This window comes from Dama dama, chromosome 6, assembly GCF_033118175.1.
Source record: "Dama dama isolate Ldn47 chromosome 6, ASM3311817v1, whole genome shotgun sequence".
In the NCBI taxonomy this organism is placed as follows: Eukaryota; Metazoa; Chordata; class Mammalia; order Artiodactyla; family Cervidae; genus Dama; species Dama dama.
Window position 1 is genome coordinate 23,481,872 of NC_083686.1, and position 23,579 is coordinate 23,505,450.

At 42.3% G+C, this 23,579-nt stretch overlaps 1 protein-coding gene across 1 annotated transcript in view; it reads right to left on the reverse strand.

Annotated features, from left to right (window-relative positions):
* Positions 1–23,579, reverse strand: part of FRAS1 (Fraser extracellular matrix complex subunit 1) — a 518,223-nt gene that overhangs the window by 279,859 nt on the left and 214,785 nt on the right. Inside the window, exons 5-10 of the mRNA XM_061145732.1 lie at positions 21,006–21,165; positions 18,649–18,782; positions 7,568–7,651; positions 5,832–5,933; positions 5,132–5,323; positions 402–491 (exon numbers count right to left, since the gene is read on the reverse strand). Coding sequence (XP_061001715.1) covers positions 402–491; positions 5,132–5,323; positions 5,832–5,933; positions 7,568–7,651; positions 18,649–18,782; positions 21,006–21,165 — 762 coding nt within the window. The remainder of the gene's footprint in view (positions 1–401; positions 492–5,131; positions 5,324–5,831; positions 5,934–7,567; positions 7,652–18,648; positions 18,783–21,005; positions 21,166–23,579) is intronic.

Here is a 23,579-nt window from a genome sequence, read left to right on the forward strand (position 1 = left end):
TGTATCCCCCTCCACCACATCCCCGGCTCACTCCCTCAGCATCTTCTTTCAGGTTTTGCTCAAATTTCTTTTCATGAGAGGACTGCCCCATCTCCCAATGTAAAAGATGCCTCTCTCCCCTCAGTTACTACCCAGCTGTTTTATTTTCAAAGTGGTGCCCGTCACCACCCAACACATGTGTTTGTCGTCTATCTGCCCACCGTGAAACAAAAGCTCCTTGAGAGCAGGGATTCTGCCTGCTGGGTGGGCTTTGTTATCTCCAGTACCTGGCACAACAGTTGTGCAATCATGTCTGTTAAACAAGTGAATGGGTAAAAGAAATGAGAAGGTAATGCCCCCTTATTAAACTAATTTCCAAAGATTCATTTTTATTAGTCTTCAGTTATTAGCCTGATACTCACAAATTCTGCATTTTCTTCGTAAACACAATAACCATTCCTTGAAATGCATTCAGGACAGCATTTTCCCTCTAAGTGAATTAATTCTTCACCCTGCAGAATAAAGGTTGTAGAAGTACACACCAAATTAACATCTCCAGGTAGCGGCACTAAATTGCCAAGTGGCTGAATTCCCTGAGTAGAATGAAAAGCCATAACACACCCATCTGCTTTGACTCATGACTTATTGAATCTCCCCTGTGCTATAACCCTATGAAAAGCCTAGTCAATACAGCTCATCCCTTCCTCCAAGTGTTTTTTTCTTTCCAGTTCTCATGATCTTTGTGTATGATTTCCTACCCATGACCAGGAACTCTCATGAAGAAGAAAGGCCACAAGTAATCTTGTAGTCATGGAAAGTTATGAGTTTCAGAAAAGGACCTTAAATTTATGTTCAAGGCTTGAACTTGTGATTTGATTTCATTAACAGTGCTCAAATCACACCAACATTTTCCCTTGAATACAAAATCAGGCACATCCCTATATGCACAGATGAAGTCTCAGGCATAAATTAAACAGCAGAAAACTAATTTCTACTCAATATTCTGAAACTGTTATCCAATTCACATAATCACTATTTAAAAAATTACAAGAGGAAGGAAAAAAATGCCATACTAGAAAGGCAGATATTAAACTTTCAAAGTCATCATTTTATCACTTTTAACTTATCAAAATCAATCATTTCAAAATTTTTATTATAAAATAATAAATGCTTACTATAAAAATAATTCTGAATTCTATAACTTAGAAAACATAATTTCATTAAACATAAGTCCTACCTCCCAGGAAATCTGCTATTGAAAAGACAAGCTTTGTTTACAACTTTTCATATGAATATAGTAACATCTAATATCTGTAGGCTAAAGAGTATTCTTTAAAACACTTCGCACTTTCTAAAGGTGTATCTACTTTTTAAAAAATGATGATGCTTCTTTACATGAAGACATTATTTAATTTGTGATCTATATTACATTTGAAGTGTAAAAACCACGTTAGGTAAAAACTGAATAATGTAAAATTGCATAAACAGAATAATCACAGTATTTTATGTTTAAAAACACTGTGTACTAAAGAAAAATATGAAAGAAAAGCATTGGTTGTCTTTCAATTGCAGCATTATGAATGGATTTTAAAGTCTATTTTCTACTTCTCTTGAGCCTTCAATTTTCTAAGTGAATATGTATTATTTTAATGGAACTATCACTTTTAAAAGAAATCCAAAAATATATGAACGACCATAATTTTTATAATATCAAAAAAGTTATTTCGAAAAGGAGGGGGTTAGATAGATCACTATTTCTCAAAATTTCATGCCAGTCAGAGGGTGCTACAGGGAGCAGACATATTTACATATAAATTGTTTTGCAGAAACGTGACAACTCAGCTGGTAGTGAAGGTCTAACCCACAAACACAGAGAAATTTGCTTTCCAAGCATATAAAGGGGTTTATAAACGTGTAATCTAAGTCACTTAAAACAATGTTTTGAAACAAGACAGAGTACGCGTACTTCTATTAAAGTTGAAATGCATGAGACATTCTTGAGTGCCTACTACAATACAGACAGACAAAACTGAAAATGGATCCTGCATCACTCCACTAAGGCAAAGAAGGTAGCTTTTCTGAGTCTTCAAAAGCTCCTGAAAATAACCACTAGCCCTGCTCCTGGGGAGTGAGGATGCAGTTTCGGTGAGGCAGGAAGATCTAAATAGATTTGCTATTTATAGACATCTGGATGCCCCAAACTGCATCAGTTCACTGCAATGAGGAGCTTGCTCCAATTAGCATCAGACTTTGGCTTTGAGAAAAATTGCTTTGTGAAACAAAACTAACTCTTCTTTTTAACAGGATTCTGCTGCATAGGCCAGATGGAATCTGCTAACTCTTCACCACTGAATCACACCAGCATCCATCCACCAGATAGAGACTTTGTCATTCCACCAACCTGCCCACTGGAAGAGAAAACATTTTTTTGAGGGAATTTTCCTCCGCTGGAGAAGGGAAAAGCACCTCACATTTACAGCATGACTACCTTCTTCCATGTCTTTTGCTAGAAACTTTGATTCCCTTACCATTTTATCTCTCATATATGAATGTTGAGTGAGGTCTTTTTAAAAAAAAAAATGGCAAATTGACTTCATCACTTGAATTCATGCTCAAAGATAATACTAAATATAGAAACATGGAAATCATCCTGTCATGCTATTCTACTGCTGATTTACTTACATTTCAATGTCTAGGGATTTGGTTTTATACATCAATGATAAAGGTCATGCCACTTGCTCCTTTATCAACAAAGAAAAACTGTTTGTTATTTCAATGCTATCATAACATTGCTGTTGATAATAATGCAATAATTATTACAATGGTGATGCTGCACAATTTTGCCTCTTCCTCTAGAAGTTTACTTTTCTGCACCTTTGTGGACATAAACACAGACTTCTTCTACCTTTGGTATAAAGATTAGAAATCAAATGACCTTGATATATTTTAGAATAGGCAGAAATTGGGGTAGAATTGAGTAAAAATACCAATAGTGTACTTTTACTGCTCCCCTTGGCAAATGTCATCATTTTCTCCAGGTGCTCCTAACGCATTTTATTCATGTTAATTCCTAATAATTGGTGTCATTGCATATTATAATTCCTATGTATGTATCCGACTTCCCTCGAAAAGCCTGGGAACTCTTGAGATTAAAATGTATCTTATTCATCTTGCTATCTCCAAGCTACACAGAAGTTAAGAAGTGAGTATCCCAGGCTTTCACAAGGTCATTGAGAAAGTGAAAGTGTTAGTCACTCAGTCATGTCCAATTCTTTGCCATCCCATGGACTCTAGCCCACCAGGCACCTCTATCAAATTCTCCAGGCAAGAATACTGGAGAGGGCTGCCATTCCCTTTTCCAGGGGATCTTCCTGACCCAGGGATCGAACCCACGTCTCCTGCATTGCAGGCAGATTCTTTACCATCTGAGCCACCAGGGCAGACACTTAAGTGACTTTCACACAAGGTCATTAAGCGTAGCTATTTACGGAAGTACGGCCCAGAAAGAAGGCTGAGGGATATTTTTTGCATGGTTTAGTGTTGGTTAAAATTTCCCATCTGGTAGCACATTCAGTGTAGAATCCAGGGTCTTAAAACAATATGTGCTAACTGATTAAAGATCTGGAGAAATAGGCTAAAGGCATTAGAACTCAATTCATAAAAGAGAAGACGAGTGGGCGTGGGCGGAGAATGAGAGGGGGGTGCTATCGGGTGACCTGCGGAACACTGAGACGCATTCCACTGGCTTCATCAGCTGCTCCCCACTTCCCTAAAAACAGAGGAGAGGACCTGGCTTATGCTACCACGGCAGGGGCCATGGAAGGCTGGCAGATACTCGCAAATGCTTTAACACTGGGGGTGAGGGGTAAAATTATTTTCTGTGAGTGAGACTCTTGGTATACACCTGACTGAAACTAGGTGGTTAAGGGACCCACCCTACCAGGATCACCTCTCCCAGATTTTCCACAAACCCTGGGATATCAGACAAATTAAAACCTTGGAAATAACCCAGCATCCTCTGGGCAGACTGCCAAGGCTAGGAAGCCCAGTCTTGGCCCCAGAGAGAGAGAGAGAGGGAAACAGAAGAGGGCCCTGACCAGGGTTTTTCTCATCTTCATCCAACCAATCTGATTCCCCTGACATAAAGAAGAGAAATGAAAAGGCATGTAGAGGGAAATAAATCTGCGAAAGGCAAGGCCCTCTTTACCTAAATGTGTCTCAGCTCTGCTGAGACCCAGAAGTAGGAGGCAACATGAAAAAAGAACTCTGTCACTGACAGCCCTGTTTGATAGGCTGTTCCTCCCCAGGAGCCATGTCAAGAGGAGTTGAGACGTGGGGGAGAACAAGAAAGAAAAATGCCTTCACAGACACCCAGTGCTTCAGATCTTTCCAGCTCCCCTCATCCACTCAAGTTCACAACCCCCGCGGGAAACTGGTGGGGCGGATGGGAGCGGCCAGGGAGAGGGAGACAGCTTTGAAAGCAATTTGTTTTGCAGCGGGTCAAAATTGAGTTCAAAGGGAAAACAAAAAAAAGCAATTTCCCCACCATATATATCTACAGTCCGAACAGAGGCTAGTTTGTTAAAAGATTCTAGAAATTCTGCAGACAGCACAAGTCTGCGGAGGTCAACAGAGTTAATTATTTATGGGGTCTCCCTCTGTGCCTCTTTAAAACAAAGACACAAACACATTTCATTTTCTTTCCTGATTCACAGGAAGAGCCTCCAGATGCTGGCTCACCACTAAAAGCTGCCAGTGGGGCCTGTGACAGAAGCCGGACCCCCAGAGCACCTGCAGACTCTGCTTCAGACCAGACTGAGCTGGACAGCCACCAGTGACGAGGCCCAGCTGTGCTGACTGTTGGGCTCCTGTCCCACGTCATCCCTTTCTGTGTCCGTGTCTCTGGCTCAGGGCTTCCCATCTAACCAGCTGCACCGAGAGCTAATAGCTCCAGGCTAGCTGTTCCAAGCCAATCTGAACAGAAAGTAACATTTACACTACAGAATCTCCGTGCTAGAAGACAACTTGAAATTAAGCCATCAAACCTGGCTGTCCCCTCTGCTGGGAAGGGACGGGAGGGAACAGGTGGGGGACCACTGATCCTGCTGGAGAGAGGGTTTCAAGTCCAAACAGAGATGCCTTTGCTCCTTACCCGAGCACACTCCACTTTGGCACACTCTGCAGTCTGGCAGGTCACTTGGCCACGGTCACACGTGCAGAACTCACAGGCCGAGCCTTTCCAGATTTCATCCTGGTATCGCACAAACCCTTGGTGCGAGCAGCTTCCAGCAGGAGACACACAGTCCTCACAGCACTGCCCCTGACGCCGAGCCCGTCTCTGACCCTGAGGAAGCAGAGAGAAGGAAGGAGAAGGGCAGTGGTCAGGAGGGCACCAAAGCATCGGAGCAAAAGGACATAAAACACCAAGTTTGTACACCGTTTCCTGGTGGCTCAGAGGGGAAAGAATCTGCCTGCAATGCAGGAGATGTGGGTTTGATCCCTGAGTCGGGAAGATCCCCTGGAGAAGGAAATGGCAACCCACTCCAGTATTCTTGCCTGGAGAATCCCATGGACAGAGGAGCCTCATGGGTTACAGTTCATGGGGTCGCAAAGAGTCGGACATGGACTGAGCAAGTAACACTTTCACTCTCCCTTCCCCCACCTCCCCAAATGGAGGCAGATTCCCCTCCACCCCCACCTCCTTTCTGGGAGGCAGGTGCTTCCTACCTCTATCTCATAATCTGAGCATCATAGCACTTTCTCTTCCCTCAAGGGACACACTGGACCAAGAAACGCATTTTGAAAATGACCTCGATAAAGGTTGGAGAATCAAGCTGCACACTCCCAAATACCTTTTCGCATCTTAATGGAGGGCAGGGCTGTTTGTGACACCTGACCTCACCCTGGTCACATGTACATGTGGTGCAGGCATTTTCACGCCACTGCTCTCCATGCTGAAGAAAGGGGGAAAAAGTGGAAAATCAAATGTCACATGTATCAAACAGAAACACGAGGCACATAAGACACACAACATTTTATTAGTTTTTAATTGAGTCACACTGAACGTACTCCTGAGAAATGGTAACATTCACACAGCAAGAGGCTCTAAGAAAAAGTCAGGAAATGTCCAAAGAGAACTTTGGATTCATTCTAATTCAACTAGATTCATTCTGCAGATGCCTTGAGGGCCTGCCTAGGTACACAGAGGTCTGGGAACACTGAGCCTCATAGGAAGTCAGTGTTGTTGGCTAATTGATGGCTATTCTTTAGCTCTTTGCTGGGAGACCCAGTTCTCATGGCCACACACTCACTTTTCCAGCTTCCATTGTAGCCAGCCCACAGACTTTGTCCCCCAACAAGGGGACCCCAGGGGAAGAGTGCTAGAGGTTGAGGAAAGGACTCTCCTTACCCCATAAAAGAAGAAAAGCCCACCCCTTTCTTCCATCAGGCTTAAGAAATGAGTGGGTGAGGACAAGCTGCCTGAAGCTGTGGAAGACACAGTGGCTGGAACATGAGGGGACAAGCCAGAAAGCAAATGCCAACATGCTGAGGATGGGAGAGTGCAAGGATCAAAAGACAACATCATGGAGACCTAACTAACCCTGAGCTTTCCCCACCGCTGGGCTTCTTGCTATGTGAGGTCATAAATGTTTCATCTTAACCACTTTTAGAGGAGCATTTCTGTTGCTGGCAGCCAGAAACACCATAACAAATGTAGAGGCTCTTCCTTCCAGGAGGAAATAATCTAGCACATATGTGTCTACTGTATTAGACAGCAGAGATCTAGTATGTAGAAAAATCATTTCCCCATGAGTTCTGTTCATCTAGACTTCAAGGGACCCATCTAGAATTTATGTCATGCATCCCCTAATACTCTTCCAGATTCTCTGCTGAGAATCAAAAATCACAATTTCTATTTACTTTTCCTCAGAATGACTGGTAAGCAAGGGAAGTAGTTGGGTTTATTTTTGATATATTCTTTGCTTTAGAATAATGTAACCTTCTTTTGGTTCAGCTGGGCACTCCCAAGACAGAACATTCATTCATTCGATCTGTTGAACACACTCTCATTTGGTGCCTGCTCTGTGCTGGGTGCTGACCTACACTGTCTCAATAGTACCTTCAAGCTTGCAGGCTCCACGACCACCAAGCTCCTTGCCCTTCCCCTCTCTCTCCTCCCACCCCGCATTGCTCCCAACCTCACTGTAAGTCAGGAGACACTGTCTTTGAATATCAGCGCATAACGTCCAAACCAGACAGAAGTTCCCAGAGCCTCCAGGTTAAGTGTCCACTGACAGTAACCAATGGTACTCCTTTTTCCCTTCAAGAGGTGTGAACAGAAAGTTCACCACGGTTCACCAACCAGGTGCTGCTTGCCAGCACATTCTTTTATATTTCTAATCCTCTCCGATTTAATTTTTTCAGAAAGGCTTTCCATGAAGAGAAGAAATAAGCCGTTTATGTACTGAGTTACTAATGCTGGCACAGAGTCAGATGAGGGTGGGGGCGGAATGATGGTTAGCAAAGCAGTGGGCAGACGTGTAAGAACGAGTGTCACTGCACCTACGACGGGCACATCAAAGCTTACCTTGTACACGTGGCCAGCAGCAGAGCAGGACCGCGAAGAGCACTGTGGACAGCATTTTCCAGGGACGCGGACTACAGTTTCATCCTAACACCCCAAAAGAAGTCCATCAGAAGGCGATATTAACAAAATCCACAACAGTCGGAAAACTTCACTCACGGCCAACTCAAACACGTGCCTCAAAGCAGCCAGAAATAGCAATTTCCTCTCCTTTAGTATTTATTAGTCACCTGGCACTTTGATAAGAATTAGCACTTCTCAGGGCAGTGTAACTTGAGAAGTTTGCACATTCCTCAACTCTCAGCTATTTCTAAGAACAAATAAAAGCACAGCTAATAGCAATAAGAATAGTACTTCCTTGGACATCTAGGTTGCTTCCAAGTCCTGGCTATTGTAAACAGTGCTGCAGTGAATATTGAGGTGCATGTGTCTTTTTGAATTATGGTTTCTCAGGGTTTATGTCCAGTAGAGACCTAGATGGGTGGGATGGGGAGAGGTCCAAGACAGAGGGAATATACATATATACATATGTATATACATATTTAGCTGATTTACTTCGCTGAGCAGCAGAAACCAGCACAACACTATAAAGCAACTATATCCCAACTTTAAATAATAAAAATAATAAAAAGAATGGTAGGTTTTGTTTGACAGGTACGGTTCTAGGTACTTTATGTGAACCTGTGAAGTAGGGATTCTTATTGCCCTTTTAAAACAAGCAAAGTGAAAACCAGAAAGGTTGTGGAACTTGCCCAAGGTCACTGAGACATCTTGCCCAAGGTTACCGGTAATGGTAAATAGTTGGCAGAGAGGACTTCAGAATATCAGCCATTTCAACACTTCAGAACATTTACACTCCTACTGAGTTAGCACTAATAACAAAGTGAAGGGATCCCTCACTTGATAAACTATCTCACTATTCTTCCGGATCTTTACGTGAATCCACACATTCAACTATATGCATTAGGGAGGTCCTTAATATGAAAAAAATCACTCATGCCCTTAAGTATCTTGGTGGCTCAGATGGTAAAGAATCTGCCTGCAATGTAGGAGACCCAGGTTTGATCCTTGGGTCGGGAAGATCCCTGGAGAAGGGAATGGCTATCCACTCCAATACTCTTGCCTAGAGAATTTCATGGACAGAGGAGCCAATCAAGGGGGTCCCAAAGAGTCAGATACAAATGAGTGACTAACACTTTTACTTTATTCACTTTAACATGAAAAAAATCAATCATGCCCTGAGATATCTACTAATAGGAATATGGCAGTGCAGAGAAATATGGGTGATAAACATTAAACGCCCAAAGGACACCCCACCTCCTTATACCTACAGTCTCAATTCTACCAACCCCACCCCCAGAATATCAGACCCTTTGTCTCTGCTGCCCTAAAAAGAATTTTCACAACAACGGTCTCCTCATTAACGCAAACAATCAGCTTCTAATTCTGACATACTACCGCCTTTAAAATGGCAGAAAGGAAGGCAAATTAAAGCCAAGGGAAGGAAGATTAGAATAAACCAAGTTTCAATTACTAAGAAGCGGTAGAATTTATACAGAAGATACCTCCTGAACAGTTATCTGACTTCCTCTCACAAAAAGCAGAAAATGAGATTGCATAATCATTCAGTTCAGTTCAGTCACTCTGTCGTGTACAACTCTTTGCAACCCCATGGACTACAGCACGCCAGGCTTCCCTGTCCATCACCAACTCCTGGAGTTTACTCAAACTCATGTCCATTGAGTTGGTGATGCCATCCAACCAACTCATCCTCTGTCATCTCCTTCTCCCACCTTCAATCTTTCCCAGCATCAGGATCTTTTCCAATGAGTCAGTTCTTCACATCAGATGGCCAAAGTATTGGAGTTTCAGCTTCAGCATCAGTCCTTCCAATGAATATTCAGGACTGATTTCCTTTATGATGGACTGGTTGGATCTCCTTGCAATCCAAGGGACTCTCAAGAGTCTTCTGCAGCACCACAGTTCAAAAGCATCAATTCAGCACTCAGCTTTCTTTACAGTCCAACTCTCACATCCATACATGACTACTGGAAAAACCACAGCTTTGACTAAATGTACCTTTGTCAGCAAAGTAATATCTCTGTTTTTTAATATGCTGTCTAGGTGGGTCATAGCTTTTCTTCCAAAGAGCAAGTGTCTTTTAATTTCATGGCGGCTGTCACCATCTGCAATGATTTTGGAGCCCAAGAAAATAAAGTCTGACACTATTTCCATTGTTTCCCCATCTATTTGTCATGAGGTGATGGGACCTTCCTCACTGATCACTGAGGAAGGCCTTCTTATCTCTCCTTGCTATTCTATGGAACTCTGCATTCAAATGGGTATATCTTTCCTTTTCTCCCTTGCCTGTTGCATCTCTTCTTTTCTCAGCTATTTGTAAGGCCTCCTCAGACAACTATTTTGCCTTTTTGCATGGTCTTGATGCATCCCCATTTTGCCTTGGGATGGTCTTGATCACTGCCTCCTCTACCATGTCATGAACCTCCGTCCATAGTTCGTCAGGCACTCTGTCCATCAGATCGAATCCCTTGAACCTATTTGTCACTTCCACTATCATAATCGATATGGAATTCACTTTGCAAGAAAATAAGGCCAGGGTACTTGGGGGAAAGGTGAGGGTGGTGGAGGGTGTCAAATAACCTTAATTTTTCACGGAAAGTTCCAGTCATGCCTGTGGTTATTTTAACCCAATTACATATGATCAGCTAGATTAATGCATTACTCTCTATTAGGGATTTATTTCAAACACCTGAGTCACTGGAAATAAAATGACAACTGTCTTCTCTATTAGGTCACTTTTATTACTGGATAAGTCTATAAAAATATTATGACAATTGATGTTCCATAGAGTATGTGAAAATTGGACATGGATTGAAATCATTGAGCATTCCTTGACCTCAGCTCTTGAGTTTAATAAAATTTCAGCAAGGAAGTAAAAATAAAGTTATATCTGATGTCATATTCATTCTTCAGTAACTTTATGGAAGTAAACAATGAATTTATACAATATTAAGTAATCAGTAGACAAATGTCATGAGCACAAATCTTGAACAGAAATATAGACTCAGTATACTCTATCTTAATCAACCCCAAGGACAGTGGCAGAGTCAACTGGAAAGTGTAGGGGAGGAGTAATTACTGGTGTAGAGGTTGGTACAAGGAAAAGCAAGTTTTCTGATTCTTATTGGCAATGCATAATTAGATATTTTATTAGACTCTTTCTTCTAATAGAAAGATTTGTTCTATAGACATAGAATCTTTCTTCACAAACAGAGACCAATAAAACAGGAAGGAAGGACATTAAAGAGAAAACATCCCAGGATACAACAGAACTACAAGATAGCGAATTTAGATCCCATTTGGACTTGCGCTTTATAAACAGGACAGAAGAGGCAAGTCAGCAAAGTGGGTCAGAGAAATGGAAAAGACGTTTTGGCAGTACACTTTTATTGCTATAATGTAGGCCTGAATTCTATCGTTCTTTTCTTCACTGTTGTTATTGTTCAGTCGCTAAGTGGTATCTGACTCTTTGAGATCCCATGGACTGCAGCATGCCAGGCTTCCTGGTGATGCCATCCAACCACCTCATCCTCTACTGTCCCCTTCTCCTCCTGCCCTCAATCTTTCCCAGCATCAGAACCTTTGCTAATGAGTCGGCTCTTACAAATCAGATGGCCAAAATATTGGAGCTTCAGCTTCAGCATCAGTTCTTCCAATGAATACTCAGGACTGATTTCCTGAGTATTGGACAAGTTTGGATTGACAAGTTTGATCTCCCTGCATTTCAAGGAACTCTCAAGAGTCTTCAACACCACAGGTCAAAAGAATCAGTTCTTCAGCACTCAGCCTTCGTTATGGTCCAACTCTCACATCTATACATGAGTATTGAGAAAACCATAGCTTTGACTAGATGGATCTTTGTCAGCAAAGTGATGTCTCTGCTTTTTCATACGCTGTGTGTTTGGCAGTTTTTCTTGCAAGAAGCAAGTGTCTTCTAATTTCATGGCTGCAGTCACCATCCACAGTGATTTTGAAGCCCAAGGAAATTAAATTTGTCACCTTCTCCACACTTTCCCCATCTAGTTGCCAAGATGTGATGGGACCAGACACCATGATCTTAGTTTTTTGAAAGTTGAGTCTTAAGCCAGCTTTTTCACTGTCCTCTTTCACCTTCATCAAGAGGCTCTTTAGTTCCTCTTGGCTTTCTCCCATATCTGAGGTTACTGATACTGGTGTCATCTGCATATCTGAGGTTATTGATATTGTTCCTCGCAATCTTGTTACCAGCTTGTGATTCATCCAGCCTGGCATTTGGCATGACGTACTCTGCATATAAGTTAAATAAGCAGGGTGACAGTATCCACTTTGACGTATTCGTTTCTAATTTGGAACCCGTCCATTGTTCCACATACGGTTTAACTGTTGTTTCTTGTCCTGCATACAGGTTTTATCAGGAGACAGGTAAGGTGGTCTGGTAGTCCCATCACTTTAACTGGAATACCGTCTGGTATTCCACAGTTTGCTTTCCAAACAGTCAAAGGCTTTAGTGCAGTTAATGAAGCAGAAATAGATGCTTTTTCTGGAATTCCCTTGCCTTCTCTATCTTCCAACAGATGTTGATAATTTGAACTCCGGTTCTTCTGCCTTTTCTAAATGCATCTTGTACATCTGGATGTTTTCGGTTCATGTATTTCTGAAGTCTAACTTGAAGGATTTTTAGTATTACCTTGCTAGCATGTGAAATGAGTGCAATTTTACGGTAGTTTGAACATTCTTTAGCATTGCTCTTCTTTGGAACTGGAATGAAAACTGACCTTTTCCAGTCCTGCGGCCACTGCTGAGTTTTCCAAATCTGCTGACATATGGAGTGCATCACTTTACAGCATCATCTTTTAAGATTTTAAGTAGCTCAGCTGAAACTGTTTTCTTCCATTTGAGGGCTTCCCTGGTGGCTCAGATGGTAAAGAATCTGTCTGCAATGCAGGAGACTGGGGTTCAATTCCTGGGTCATGAAGATGCCCTTGAGAAGGGAACAGCAACCCACTCCAGTACTCTTGCCTGGAGAATCCCATGGACAGAGAAGTCTAGTGGACTACAGTCCATGGGGTCACAAAGAGTCAGACAAGACTGTGCAACTAACACACTTTCTCAGCTGGAATTCCATCACCTCCACCTAATAGATTTGCCTTTTCAAACCTATAGACTATACAGGGACCAGCACACTACAGACAAATGACCAAATCCAGCCCACCACCAATTTCCATAAGCTTTGACTAGAACACAGCCACCTACACTCACGGACGTATTACCTGTGATGTTTCTGTGCTGTGATGGCAGAGTTGAGTAGGTGTTCCAACTATATGGCACACACAGCTGAAAACATTCACTCTCTGGCTCTTTACAGGAAAAATTTGCCAACTTCAAGTCTAATATGGTACCCTCAGTAACCATAGGAGATCAGGTCAAAAAAACCATGTAGGATTAATGTCATTATAATTTGAGATAGGGCCACCATTAAGGATATACAGCTGACCCTTGAACCAATAGAGGTAAGGGGAATTGACCCATCACGCAACTGAAACTCGGAATGTATTTTTAGTCAGTCCTAAGTATCCACATTTCTTCGGCATCTGTGGTTCCGCATCCATGGATTCAACCAGCTATGGATCATGGGGTATTGTACTATCTACTATTGAAAAAATCTGCATATGTTCAAGCCATGCTGTTTAAGGGTCAACTGTATTTAATTATGATTTATCATATCCCTTAAATTAAAATACTATGATAAACTTTATAGTATATTACTGCTAATAGTTCGTGACAAATTCTCCTATGATACCTCTGAAAATATAAAAATGAGATGAAAACTGTACCATCAAAAAGGAGAACAGACAACCTCTTGCTACTGCCAAGAGGAGTCGCACTGACCATTAGACTTTCGGTGGCCTTCCTTTGCTTTGTTAACCAGATAGAAATAAAAATCATCACTTCCTCTGAACTCTCTGACTCTCAGCGCCAAACATAACATGGCTCATCCCCACAGTGCGTGGCCACTACTATTTGAAGCCATCAGAGTGCCCACTGTAGCCTTTCACCTCCCTCAATGCCTTTCTACATCTAATCAGAGCCCATAATGCAAAAAAAGAAACAGAAAGATAACAAAATGAATGGGAAATATGTGCATTGGGGGAGGTAGAGGAAGTGATAAAAAATGGGGATGAGGACACCCCAAATGTAAAGCACATAGTCACCAAGAAACACGATGAGAACTCTTGCAAACTAGAGACTATAGTTTTACGTTTCATGAATTCAAAATTTAAGAAAATTGGGCAGTGGAGACAGCAAAAGATCTGATCTCAGTACAGTAGAGCAACATTAAGTTAAAACTGGCCAGACCCTTGGTCAAGGAAACACACCCCTTTCTTAGGACTTAGACCTTTATTTTCTTGGGCTCCAAAATCACTGAGGACAGTGACTGCAGCCACACAATTAAAAGACACTTGCTCCATGGAAGAAAAGTTGTGACAAACCTAGACAGCATATTAAAAAGCAGAGACTTCACCTAGCCAACAAAGGTCTGTATAGTCGAAAGAATGGTTTTTCCAGTAGTCATGTATGGATGTGAGGGTTGGACCATAAAGAAGGCTGAACGCCAAAGAATTGATGCTCTGGAGAAGGAGCTTGAGAGTCCCTTGGACTGCAAGGAGATCAAACTAGTCAATCCTAAAGGAAATCAATGCTGAATAGTCATTGGAAGGACTGATGCTGAAGGTGAAACTCCAGTATGTTAACCACCTGATGTGAAGAGCTGACTCACTGGAAAAGACCACGATGCTGGGAAAGATTAAAGGCAGGAGGAGATGGGGGTGACGGAGGATGAGATGGTTGGAGGGCATCACTGACTCAATGGACATGAGTTTGATCTAACTCAGGGATACTGTCAAGGACAGGGAAGCCTGCTGTACTTCAGTTCATGGGGTTGCAAAGAGTCAGACATCACCTAGCGACTGATCAACAACAATGAACCCAAGAAGGGGGAATTAGCCAAGGGCATGCTGTTCACCTTTGCAGCTTTGAAGCACTGCGAATGAACAGATATCTCTAAGGCTGAGCAAATAGAAAGAAAGGAAGCTGGGGGAAAATCCTAAAGAGCAAGCAAAAAGTAATAATACTCTGAAGATTCACAGAAAGGGCAGATTTCTGAAACCTACATACTGCAGGATCTCAAATAAAAGATTTAAAAACCATTTTACAACTTGAGTAAGGCAGAAGAAAATGCAGTCTTTATTAAAGAAGCAAACACCAATACAGAAAGAGAAAGCACTGGAATTTTAAAAACTTAGAAGAACCAATGATAGGAGAAAGAAGGAAGAATTAAAAGAAAATTAAAGAAATCATCAAATTAAAATCAATATGGAGGCAGGAAACACAAACTCAAGAAGCTCTCCCCATAACGCAGAGCAAAGACACAAGAGTGAAAATAATGAGGGAGAACGTGACCAATATTGAGGGGAGGTGGTAGAGGAGCAGTCTAAGAATCATAGGTGTTTCTGAGAACTGAGCATAATTGGAACAGACATGACTAATCAGGGCCAGAACTAAAGAAAACATTTCACACCTGGAATACAGACTGAAAGGGCTTCACAATATACTAGGTAAAACATGTGAAAAGACACCTCCCTTAGAAATATCCTGGGGAAATGTCTTAATTATAAAGATAAAGAAACACGTTGCAAAAATTCAACAGAGTAAACTAACTGATATAACAGAAAACAGACCCATCTATCTCTGACTCCTCCACGGTACTAAATTCCAGAATTCAGTGGAAAGGAGATTATAATCTCCTTAAATTTTGGACCCCAATAAATAATCTTTCATGAGTGTAGGCAGAAAGGAAATAATTGTCCAATACCTCAGTGGCTTGAAAGGCATAACAACTTTTCACCTTTTAAAGAAAATATCTGAAGATGAAGTTCAATTCACTTAGATTAATCGATATTGGGAGTGGGAAAATGGTGGTATTTAAAAAAGTGGTAATATAGCCATAGGAAGAACTCTCATCAGACTGAACAGATCATTTTAACAAGCCTACAAAAATGTGAAAGAGGCCTCTGTTCTCGCGGCATCTGGACCAAAGCTGAAGGCAAGCAATTTCAGTGTGAATTTACACCACCCACCAAGGGAACAACCCCTTATTTGAACATAGGAATTACTCCTTTTATCAGAGATAATCACTAACTCCAAAAATCTGATTATAACTATGCAAATATATCCACATTTGTCTACCAAAAAATTGGAATGAATTAAAAAAAAATTCTACTATGATCTTTTTGAATGGTAGAAATATGGATGATCAGTTCCTTTTCTGCTTTTTTCAAGCTTTCCTTAATGAACACAGATTCCTTTTACAATTAAAAAAAAAAAAACCACTTTATTTTAAAAATCAAATTTTTTTAGAGCTCAAGACCTGGAAATACATTTCTTCTGATAAACTTTTTTTTTTTTTTAAATACTGAATGAGTTAACTCATATAAAATGCTTGCAATCATGATTGATGATATAAGCAAATCTTGTTTTGTGATTATTATCAGATGTAAACAATATGTGACTCATCATTTGGGGAGGCGATGTAGTGTAATGGGTAAAAATCTAAGTCAAGTGTGGTCTGTTTAAGTTGTAATGTCAAGCTGCCTAGGTTAGAAGCACAGATACTTCCTAATGGTGGTACCTTGAGCAAATTATTCAAACTTTGTATCTCAGTTTTGTCTACTGCAATATGGGATGATAATAATAGCTCGTACTTCATAAGGTTGTTAGGAAAATTAAAAAGATTTAAAATTAATGATTATCACATAATAAATGCCCCAAATATGGGGATGGTGATGGTTAGATGGTGACAGTGATTACGTTTCCAACCAAGGCACTAACTCTATCAGTTCAGTTCAGTGGCTCAGTCATGTCCAACTCTTTGTGACCCCATGGACTGCAGCACGCCAGGCCTCCCTGTCCATCACCAACTCCTGGAGTTTACTCAAACTCATGTCCATTGAGTCAGTGAATCCATCCAACTATCTCATCCTTTGTCGTTCCCTTCTCCCGCCTTCAATCTTTCCTAGCATCAGGGTCTTTTCAAATGAGTCAGTTCTTCGCATCAGATGGCCAAAGTATTGGAGTTTCAGCTTCAGCATCAGTCCTTCCAAAGAATATTCAGGACTGATTTCCTTTAGGATTGACTGCCACTTTATATCATCAGAACACCCAATGTTTTAATAGTGATATTAAATCAAGAAAAATGGTTTAAATAATCTGACAGTTGGGTATTTTTGAATGTCAAGGCAAAACTATAAACTTGATGCAAGAGTGCTTAAAATCAATCTATTGTCAAGACTTCAGAATGCTTGCATAGCAATTAGCTCTACAGTATGGCAACAAATTTCATCTTTTTAAGTTAATCCATGCAAACTATAAGTTAGTACTATTTGAAGCTAGAGTTTAGCATTTTAAAAAATGGGAACCAGCACTTTCTGGTATTCCAAGCTAACCCATGATATGCAGTCATGGTTGTTTTTAAAGACTTAAAGCAGAAGGTTCACAATGGAGTGTTTCCTCCTTCCCTCCTCCCACCTCCCTTATTGTAATGGTGGCAAACTGCTTAATTAAAGCTTCTTACATAAAAGACTAAATCCTGGGATGTCTAAGTCAAAATGCTCCAACACTACAATATCTTTCAAATGTAAGATATTCTGCAGCTCTACCAAGAAGCTCATTTGCAATCGGAAAGCTAGGACAAGACTTGATGATAAATGGAGATATGTGATAAGTGTGCAGTGTTTGCTATAGTGTGGGTAATGCAATCTGGTCTTTCAATTAGACACGTTTTCCCTTTATTTGGCATTTAGTGTTTCTTGCCTAATTGCCTTTTATCTGCCTTTAAAAATATTGCCGAATTGTCACAATATGCCATGTTATTGATTTTGTTTTACTTGACACAAAGTACTGCTCTGTATCAACTGAATGCTGGCTTCCAGCTTTTTCTCAGATCAAAAATGAGCTATTTTTCAACTGGAGGCAAGCTCCTTTCATGGTTATCTGTCAACTGCCAAGGAACATCTATGGGAGCTACTGGAAGAATAAAAAACTACAAAATACCATGGATACAAAATTTATTTGCAATTGACTTTTGCCTGCAAATTTGTACGAAAGAGTAATGTTTTGAAAATTCGATCAGTTTGTTTTGTTCACTTTTAAAAAACACTTATAGAAGTTGAGCTCTGGCCATGTAAAGTCCTTTTTTTAAGGAATTTAAAAATAAATAAACTTATTTTTAATTAAAGGATAATTGCTTTACAGTATTGTGTTGGTGTCTACCAAACATCAACATGAATCAGCCAGAGGTCTACCCTGTCCCCTCCCACAATCCCACGCCTCTAGACTGTCACAGAGCCTCGCTTGAGTTCCCTGAGTCATAGAGCAAATTTCCATTGGCTATTTTACATATGGTAATATATGTTTCCATATTACTCTCTCCATACATCCCCCCCTCTTCTCAGATCAGTTTTAAATGAAGAACAAGTTCCCACTATTTTAAACCTCCCCAGAAAAAAATCCTTTGGTAATTTGAACCATTAAGAATTAAATCACGTACATCTAGAAAATCAGGTTCAAAGAAACATCTATATGTCTTTAAAAGGCAGTCTGTACCTATATATTGACAAACAATAACAATCCTGATCATCTTACTGAATTTTCCAGATGTTTAGCTAGACAGTTTTGGAACACCTGCAACTAGAGTCTGGCGGCTCCGTTGTGTGTATCCTGAAGGCTCAGTTTCATTATGTAACAATTAGCTTAAATGACTGGTATTTAGACCTATCTGTAGCTGCTAAGGGTAAAAGAAATGTCTCAGGGGTGGTCTCCAAAACTATAAGCAAAATAAAGCAGCTTCTGCTACTCGTTTTCAGTACTTGCGAGGCCTGCCTGCCATCATCTCAGACGAGACTCCAGGTTCCCAGGTAGTGAAGTTAACAGTCTGTGAAGGGTCTTTCTGAGGCCGTCTCCCTTACCTGGTTACAAAACAGAGGGGGGCACTGAGCCGCAAAGCACTGGGTGACCCCGCTTCTGCACACACATTTGGCGCACCGACTCAATGGCCAGTCCTGCCCATCTTGAAACACACGACCTTCGTAGGAACAGGATTCTGGAAGGTTAGACCAATAAGGGTTACTGAGGGTGTTGCACAACCTAGACAGCATATTAAAAAGCAGAGACATTACTTTGCCAACAAAGGTCTGTCTGGTCAAAGCTATGGTTTTTCCAGGAGTCACGTATGGATGTGAGAGATGAACTATAAAGAAAGCTGAGTGCTGAAGAATTGATGCTTTTGAGCCGTGGTGATGGAGAAGACTCTTGAGAGTCCCTTAGACTGCAAGGAGATCCAACCAGTCCATCCTAAAGGAAATCAGTCCTGAGCGTTCTTTGGAAGGACTGATGTTGAAGCTGAACTCCAATACTTTGGCCACCTGATGCGAAGAGTTGACTCATTGGAAAAGACCCTGATGCTGGGAAAGATTGAGGGCAGGAGGAGAAGGGGATGACAGAGGATGAGATGGTTGGATGGCATTATCGACTCAATGGGCATGAGTTTGGGTAAACTCCGGGAGCTGGTGATGGACAGGGAGGCCTGGTGTGCTGTGGTCCATGGGATCACAAAGAGTTGGACACGACTGAATGACTGGACTGAACTGCACCACTGATCTCAGGGCTGGCTGCATCTATGCCAGGGCAGTCACACATAGTTTTGTGCTCTGGGGTATGGTGCAAACTAGGGGGCCCTGGGCCTGGGGTATAGCTCTGGAGCCACTCTATGGAGTTCTTAACTTTCTCTCTGAGTTTCCTAAGTGAAGTCTGGTGAGACAGGTAACAGTGCAAGGGGTTTGGAGCTTCAGTTCATGAATGGCCCTACCTCCCCCTGCCTCCTTGTCTTCCTGGGTTCTCAGGAGCCTGAGCCCAAATTTGTGCCCAGTGAAAGATGCCACCCTCTACCTGTATCGGGGACCTGGGTACAGGTGCCTAAGGAGAGCACCCACCCTAAGCTCCAAGTAGCAGGAGGGGTCTAAGGTGCCAGACGAGGACTCACCCACCCAGCAAATATCCCCATGCCTGAGGGTGGGTGACATTAACAGCAAATGAAAAACGTGACAGTTTGAGAAAGATCATGGAAGAAAAACCAAAGCTGCCCCCACCCTGCTTTTTTGAACAAAGGGCCCTGCATTTTTATTATGCACCCAGGAAATTATGGAGTTGGCGCTGGCTGATCCTCCAATCTCTCCAGGCAAAATGCTTCCAATAGATTTTTCTCATGGAAAGTCAATCAGAAAGTCTCCTAAAATGTAAGAAAGGAGCCCACAAACCCAGACAGCCACCCTCCAGCCCATCTCTAAATGTTGTGGTTGGAATATTTTTCTTGCAGGCTTATCTGGCCCAAAGTTGGCTGAATGTCCTTTGCTGGTGGGTGACATCTGAAATGCAGGAGGAATGCACTCTACTTTCATCATTCCATTACCATACTTTGCAATCCCCGGGATGGTTCTCCAGGGTAAATGGTGGCCAGGAATGGAATAACTGGGAATCAGAAAGAAGCCAGAAGTCTTTTTAAAGAGAAAAGGCAAGATTACAGTGTAGCTTCCAGGTACTACTTAAAAAGAGTAATTTGAGCTATTATACACCAGGAGAGAATATACTACAGCAGTGACAATAATGTAGTGTCATGAAGTATATGCTACTTAATTATAAAAATGGAAAGGGACATATAACTCTAAAATGCAATAAAAGGGTACTTGGTCCAAGCATGAATTCTAAGGAGAGGGCTGGAAGCATACACCTGGCTTGCTGGGCTATGCCTCAGTTCACAGGCAGGCATAATCTCTCCAGCAAAGAGGCCATAAAGACAAATGAAATACTGCTTCTGGCTCAGTGTGTTTTGGAGAAAGACATAAAATCTTAAAGACTAGCCATTAGACTTAGTATTGTGATACTACTGATACCCAGAAAAGTGATGTTTGTTCTTCTGTCCACCAAGAGGCCGTAGGAACTACCTGGGCCTTATAGAATCATATCAAAGGATCTGGTCCTTCCTCCTTTCCTTCTCAAGAGCTGTGAATACAAAGGGTTGCATCTGGCCAAGACAAAATAATAAATCAGAAAGCCTCAGCACCCTGAGTTTGGAATGAAGCTTAAAGATTTGTTCCAACCTCACGGTTTACAACATCACTTCCTGCCAAGTGCAAGGCTATGTCTCAGTTCCAACAAGGAATGAGGTCAGGGATCTTTGAGCCACACTAGGCAAGAAAGAGAAGAGTTGGGATGTCACCAGATATACCTCACAGGCAAAGAGGGTCTCTCTCTACAAGCTTGTACTCACTCCCAGGGCCCACGCAGACTGGGCAGCAGCTCCCTTCGGGGATGAATTCCAGCTCCTGGTGTCCACACGTCAGCGGTGGGCATGGTCGGGGGGTGCATCGGACTTCCCCGTGAGTGCAAGAGCACGTGCTGCAAGGAGAGGAGGCCCATTCTGTCCCGTGCTGGGCGTTAGGAAAAGAGAAAGAAGGTTATTGTCAGAACATAGATTTGCATTTGATCAAACAGAAACAAGGCTTCTCTTAAACAAGTGAATGATGGAGCTCCAATAAAACAGAAGAAAGCTCCAGGCTTACAAGGTTGAAATCAGGGTTTGCAATATTCCAAGGCAGAGACCAATTTAGCAATTGATTTTTATTTTCCTTTTTAAAAATTTTATTTAACTGGACGATAATTAATTTACAATATTGTGATGCGTTCTGCCATACTTCAACATGAATCGGCCACAGGCATACATGTGACCCTCTCCCTCCTGAAACCCCCTTCCGCCTTCCTCCCCACCCCATCCCTCCAGGTTGTCACGGAGCCCCAGCTTTGGGTTCCCTGCGTCATACATCAAACTCCTACTGGCCATCTGTTTTACATATGGTAATGTATATGTTCTCAATGTTATTCTCTCAAATCATCACACCCTCTCCTTCTCCCACTGTGTCCAAAAGTCTGTCCTTTACAGCTGTGTCTCCTTTGCTGTCCTGCACGTAGCATTGTCGGTACCATCTTTCTAGATTCCATACATATGTGTTAACATACAATATTTGTCTTTCTCTGACTTTGTTCACTCTGTATAATAGGTTCTAGGTTCATCCACCTCATTAGAACTGATTCAAATGTGTTCCTTTTCATAGATGAGTAATAGTTATCCTTAAGATTTTATGTTTGAAAATTTCAGAAAACCACAAAAATGAAAGAAAAATCACCCCAATTCCATTATTTAAAAAAAAAATTATGTGAAGACCAAAGTAAAATATGCACACATGCATGAATATCTACTGAATTCTTTATTCTAGCTACATTATTTTCAACAGCTCTCATTCCGATTCAGTTTATTTTTTTGCGTTTTACCCTGATGAGCGTCCACACTCTTGTCTTCTCTCTCCCTTCCCCCAGTCTTCTTTCTCTCTCTCCTATCCCAGAGATCTTATGGTCCCAGGGAAGGTGGCATAGCCAGCAGAAGGCACCTGTCCAATCAGTTCTCCCACAATTTGTAGAGCCGACTCATTCCTGATGAGGGTGCCCATCTACACACACCAAATGTTCCTGGTCCACTTTAGGCTAGGACACCACATTTCCAAAGCTGGCACTGCACTGACGATCTAACATATCCATGCTTTGATACATAACATTTACCAAATATCAAAAGTACTTAAGGGCTTCCCTGGTGGCACAGATGGTGAAAAATCTTCTGCAATGCAGAAGACCTGGGTTCGATCCCTGGGTTGAAGATTCGCTGGAGAAGAGAATGGCTACCCACTCCAGTATTCTTGCTGGAAATCCCGCAGACAGAAGAGCCTGGAAGGCTACAGTCCCTGAGGTCGAGAAGAGTCAGACACGACAGAGCCACTAACACTTATCAAAAGTATCTAAATACGCCATGCTCAGAGGGCAGTGGAGAATCTTGAATGTAAAAAGCTACAAATATGTCAATTGTTTGGGGAAGTACTGTCAAAATACATTATGCTTTCAATAGCAGAGTGGAATGATGGTGGCCTTTTAAAAGATATATGCAAAAAAGTGAACTTAATAAAGTTTCCTCCTATAACATTTTCTTAAATAGCGCCTTCCTCTGCCTGTATTAAATGTAGTATATGGGGGGGGAGGAGCCAAGATGGCGGAGGAGTAGGACGGGGAGACCACTTTCTCTCCTACAAATTCATCAAAAGACTAACTGAACGCAGAGCAAACTTCGCAAAACAACTTCTGATCGCTAGCTGAGGTCATCAGGCGCCCAGAAAAGCAGCCCATTGTCTTCGAAAGGAGGTAGGACAAAATATAAAAGATAAAAAGTGAGACAAAAGAGCTAAGGACGGAGATCCGTCCCGGGAAGGGAGTCTTAGGCGGCATTGCTTGGGGTAGGGTCCGGGCCTGAGTGCCCTGAGGACAATCGGAGGGAGCTTCTGTGAGTTGCCAACTTGAACTGTGGGAGACCAAAAGAGAGAGAGAAAATTAACCGGCCCGAACACACTGCCGGCCGTTCGCAGAACAAAGAGACCGAGAAAATCCAGAGAAGAGCTCGCAGGCTGCGGACCGGCCCAGCCCCGCCGGAGGCAGGAGGCAGGAGGCAGGGGGGAGGGGAAGGTCGCGGCGACACACACGGCGCAGGCACCCGACCGGCGCGGGCGGGGACTGGGGCTGGGGACGCGGAGGGCAGAAGGCGCGCGCACCCGACTGGCGCCAGCGGAAACTGAGACTGGGTCCGCGGAAGGGAGTGGGCGCGCCACACCTGGGGAGAGTGCGCCCACCGAGCCCCTGGCTGCCTGGACCGCTCTGACGGGGAAGGCACTGAGAGCAGGCGCAGCTTTTCCTTCCGCGCTTTTGTGGAACACCCGAGGGCTGGAACCTCGCGCAGCGCGGGGCGCAC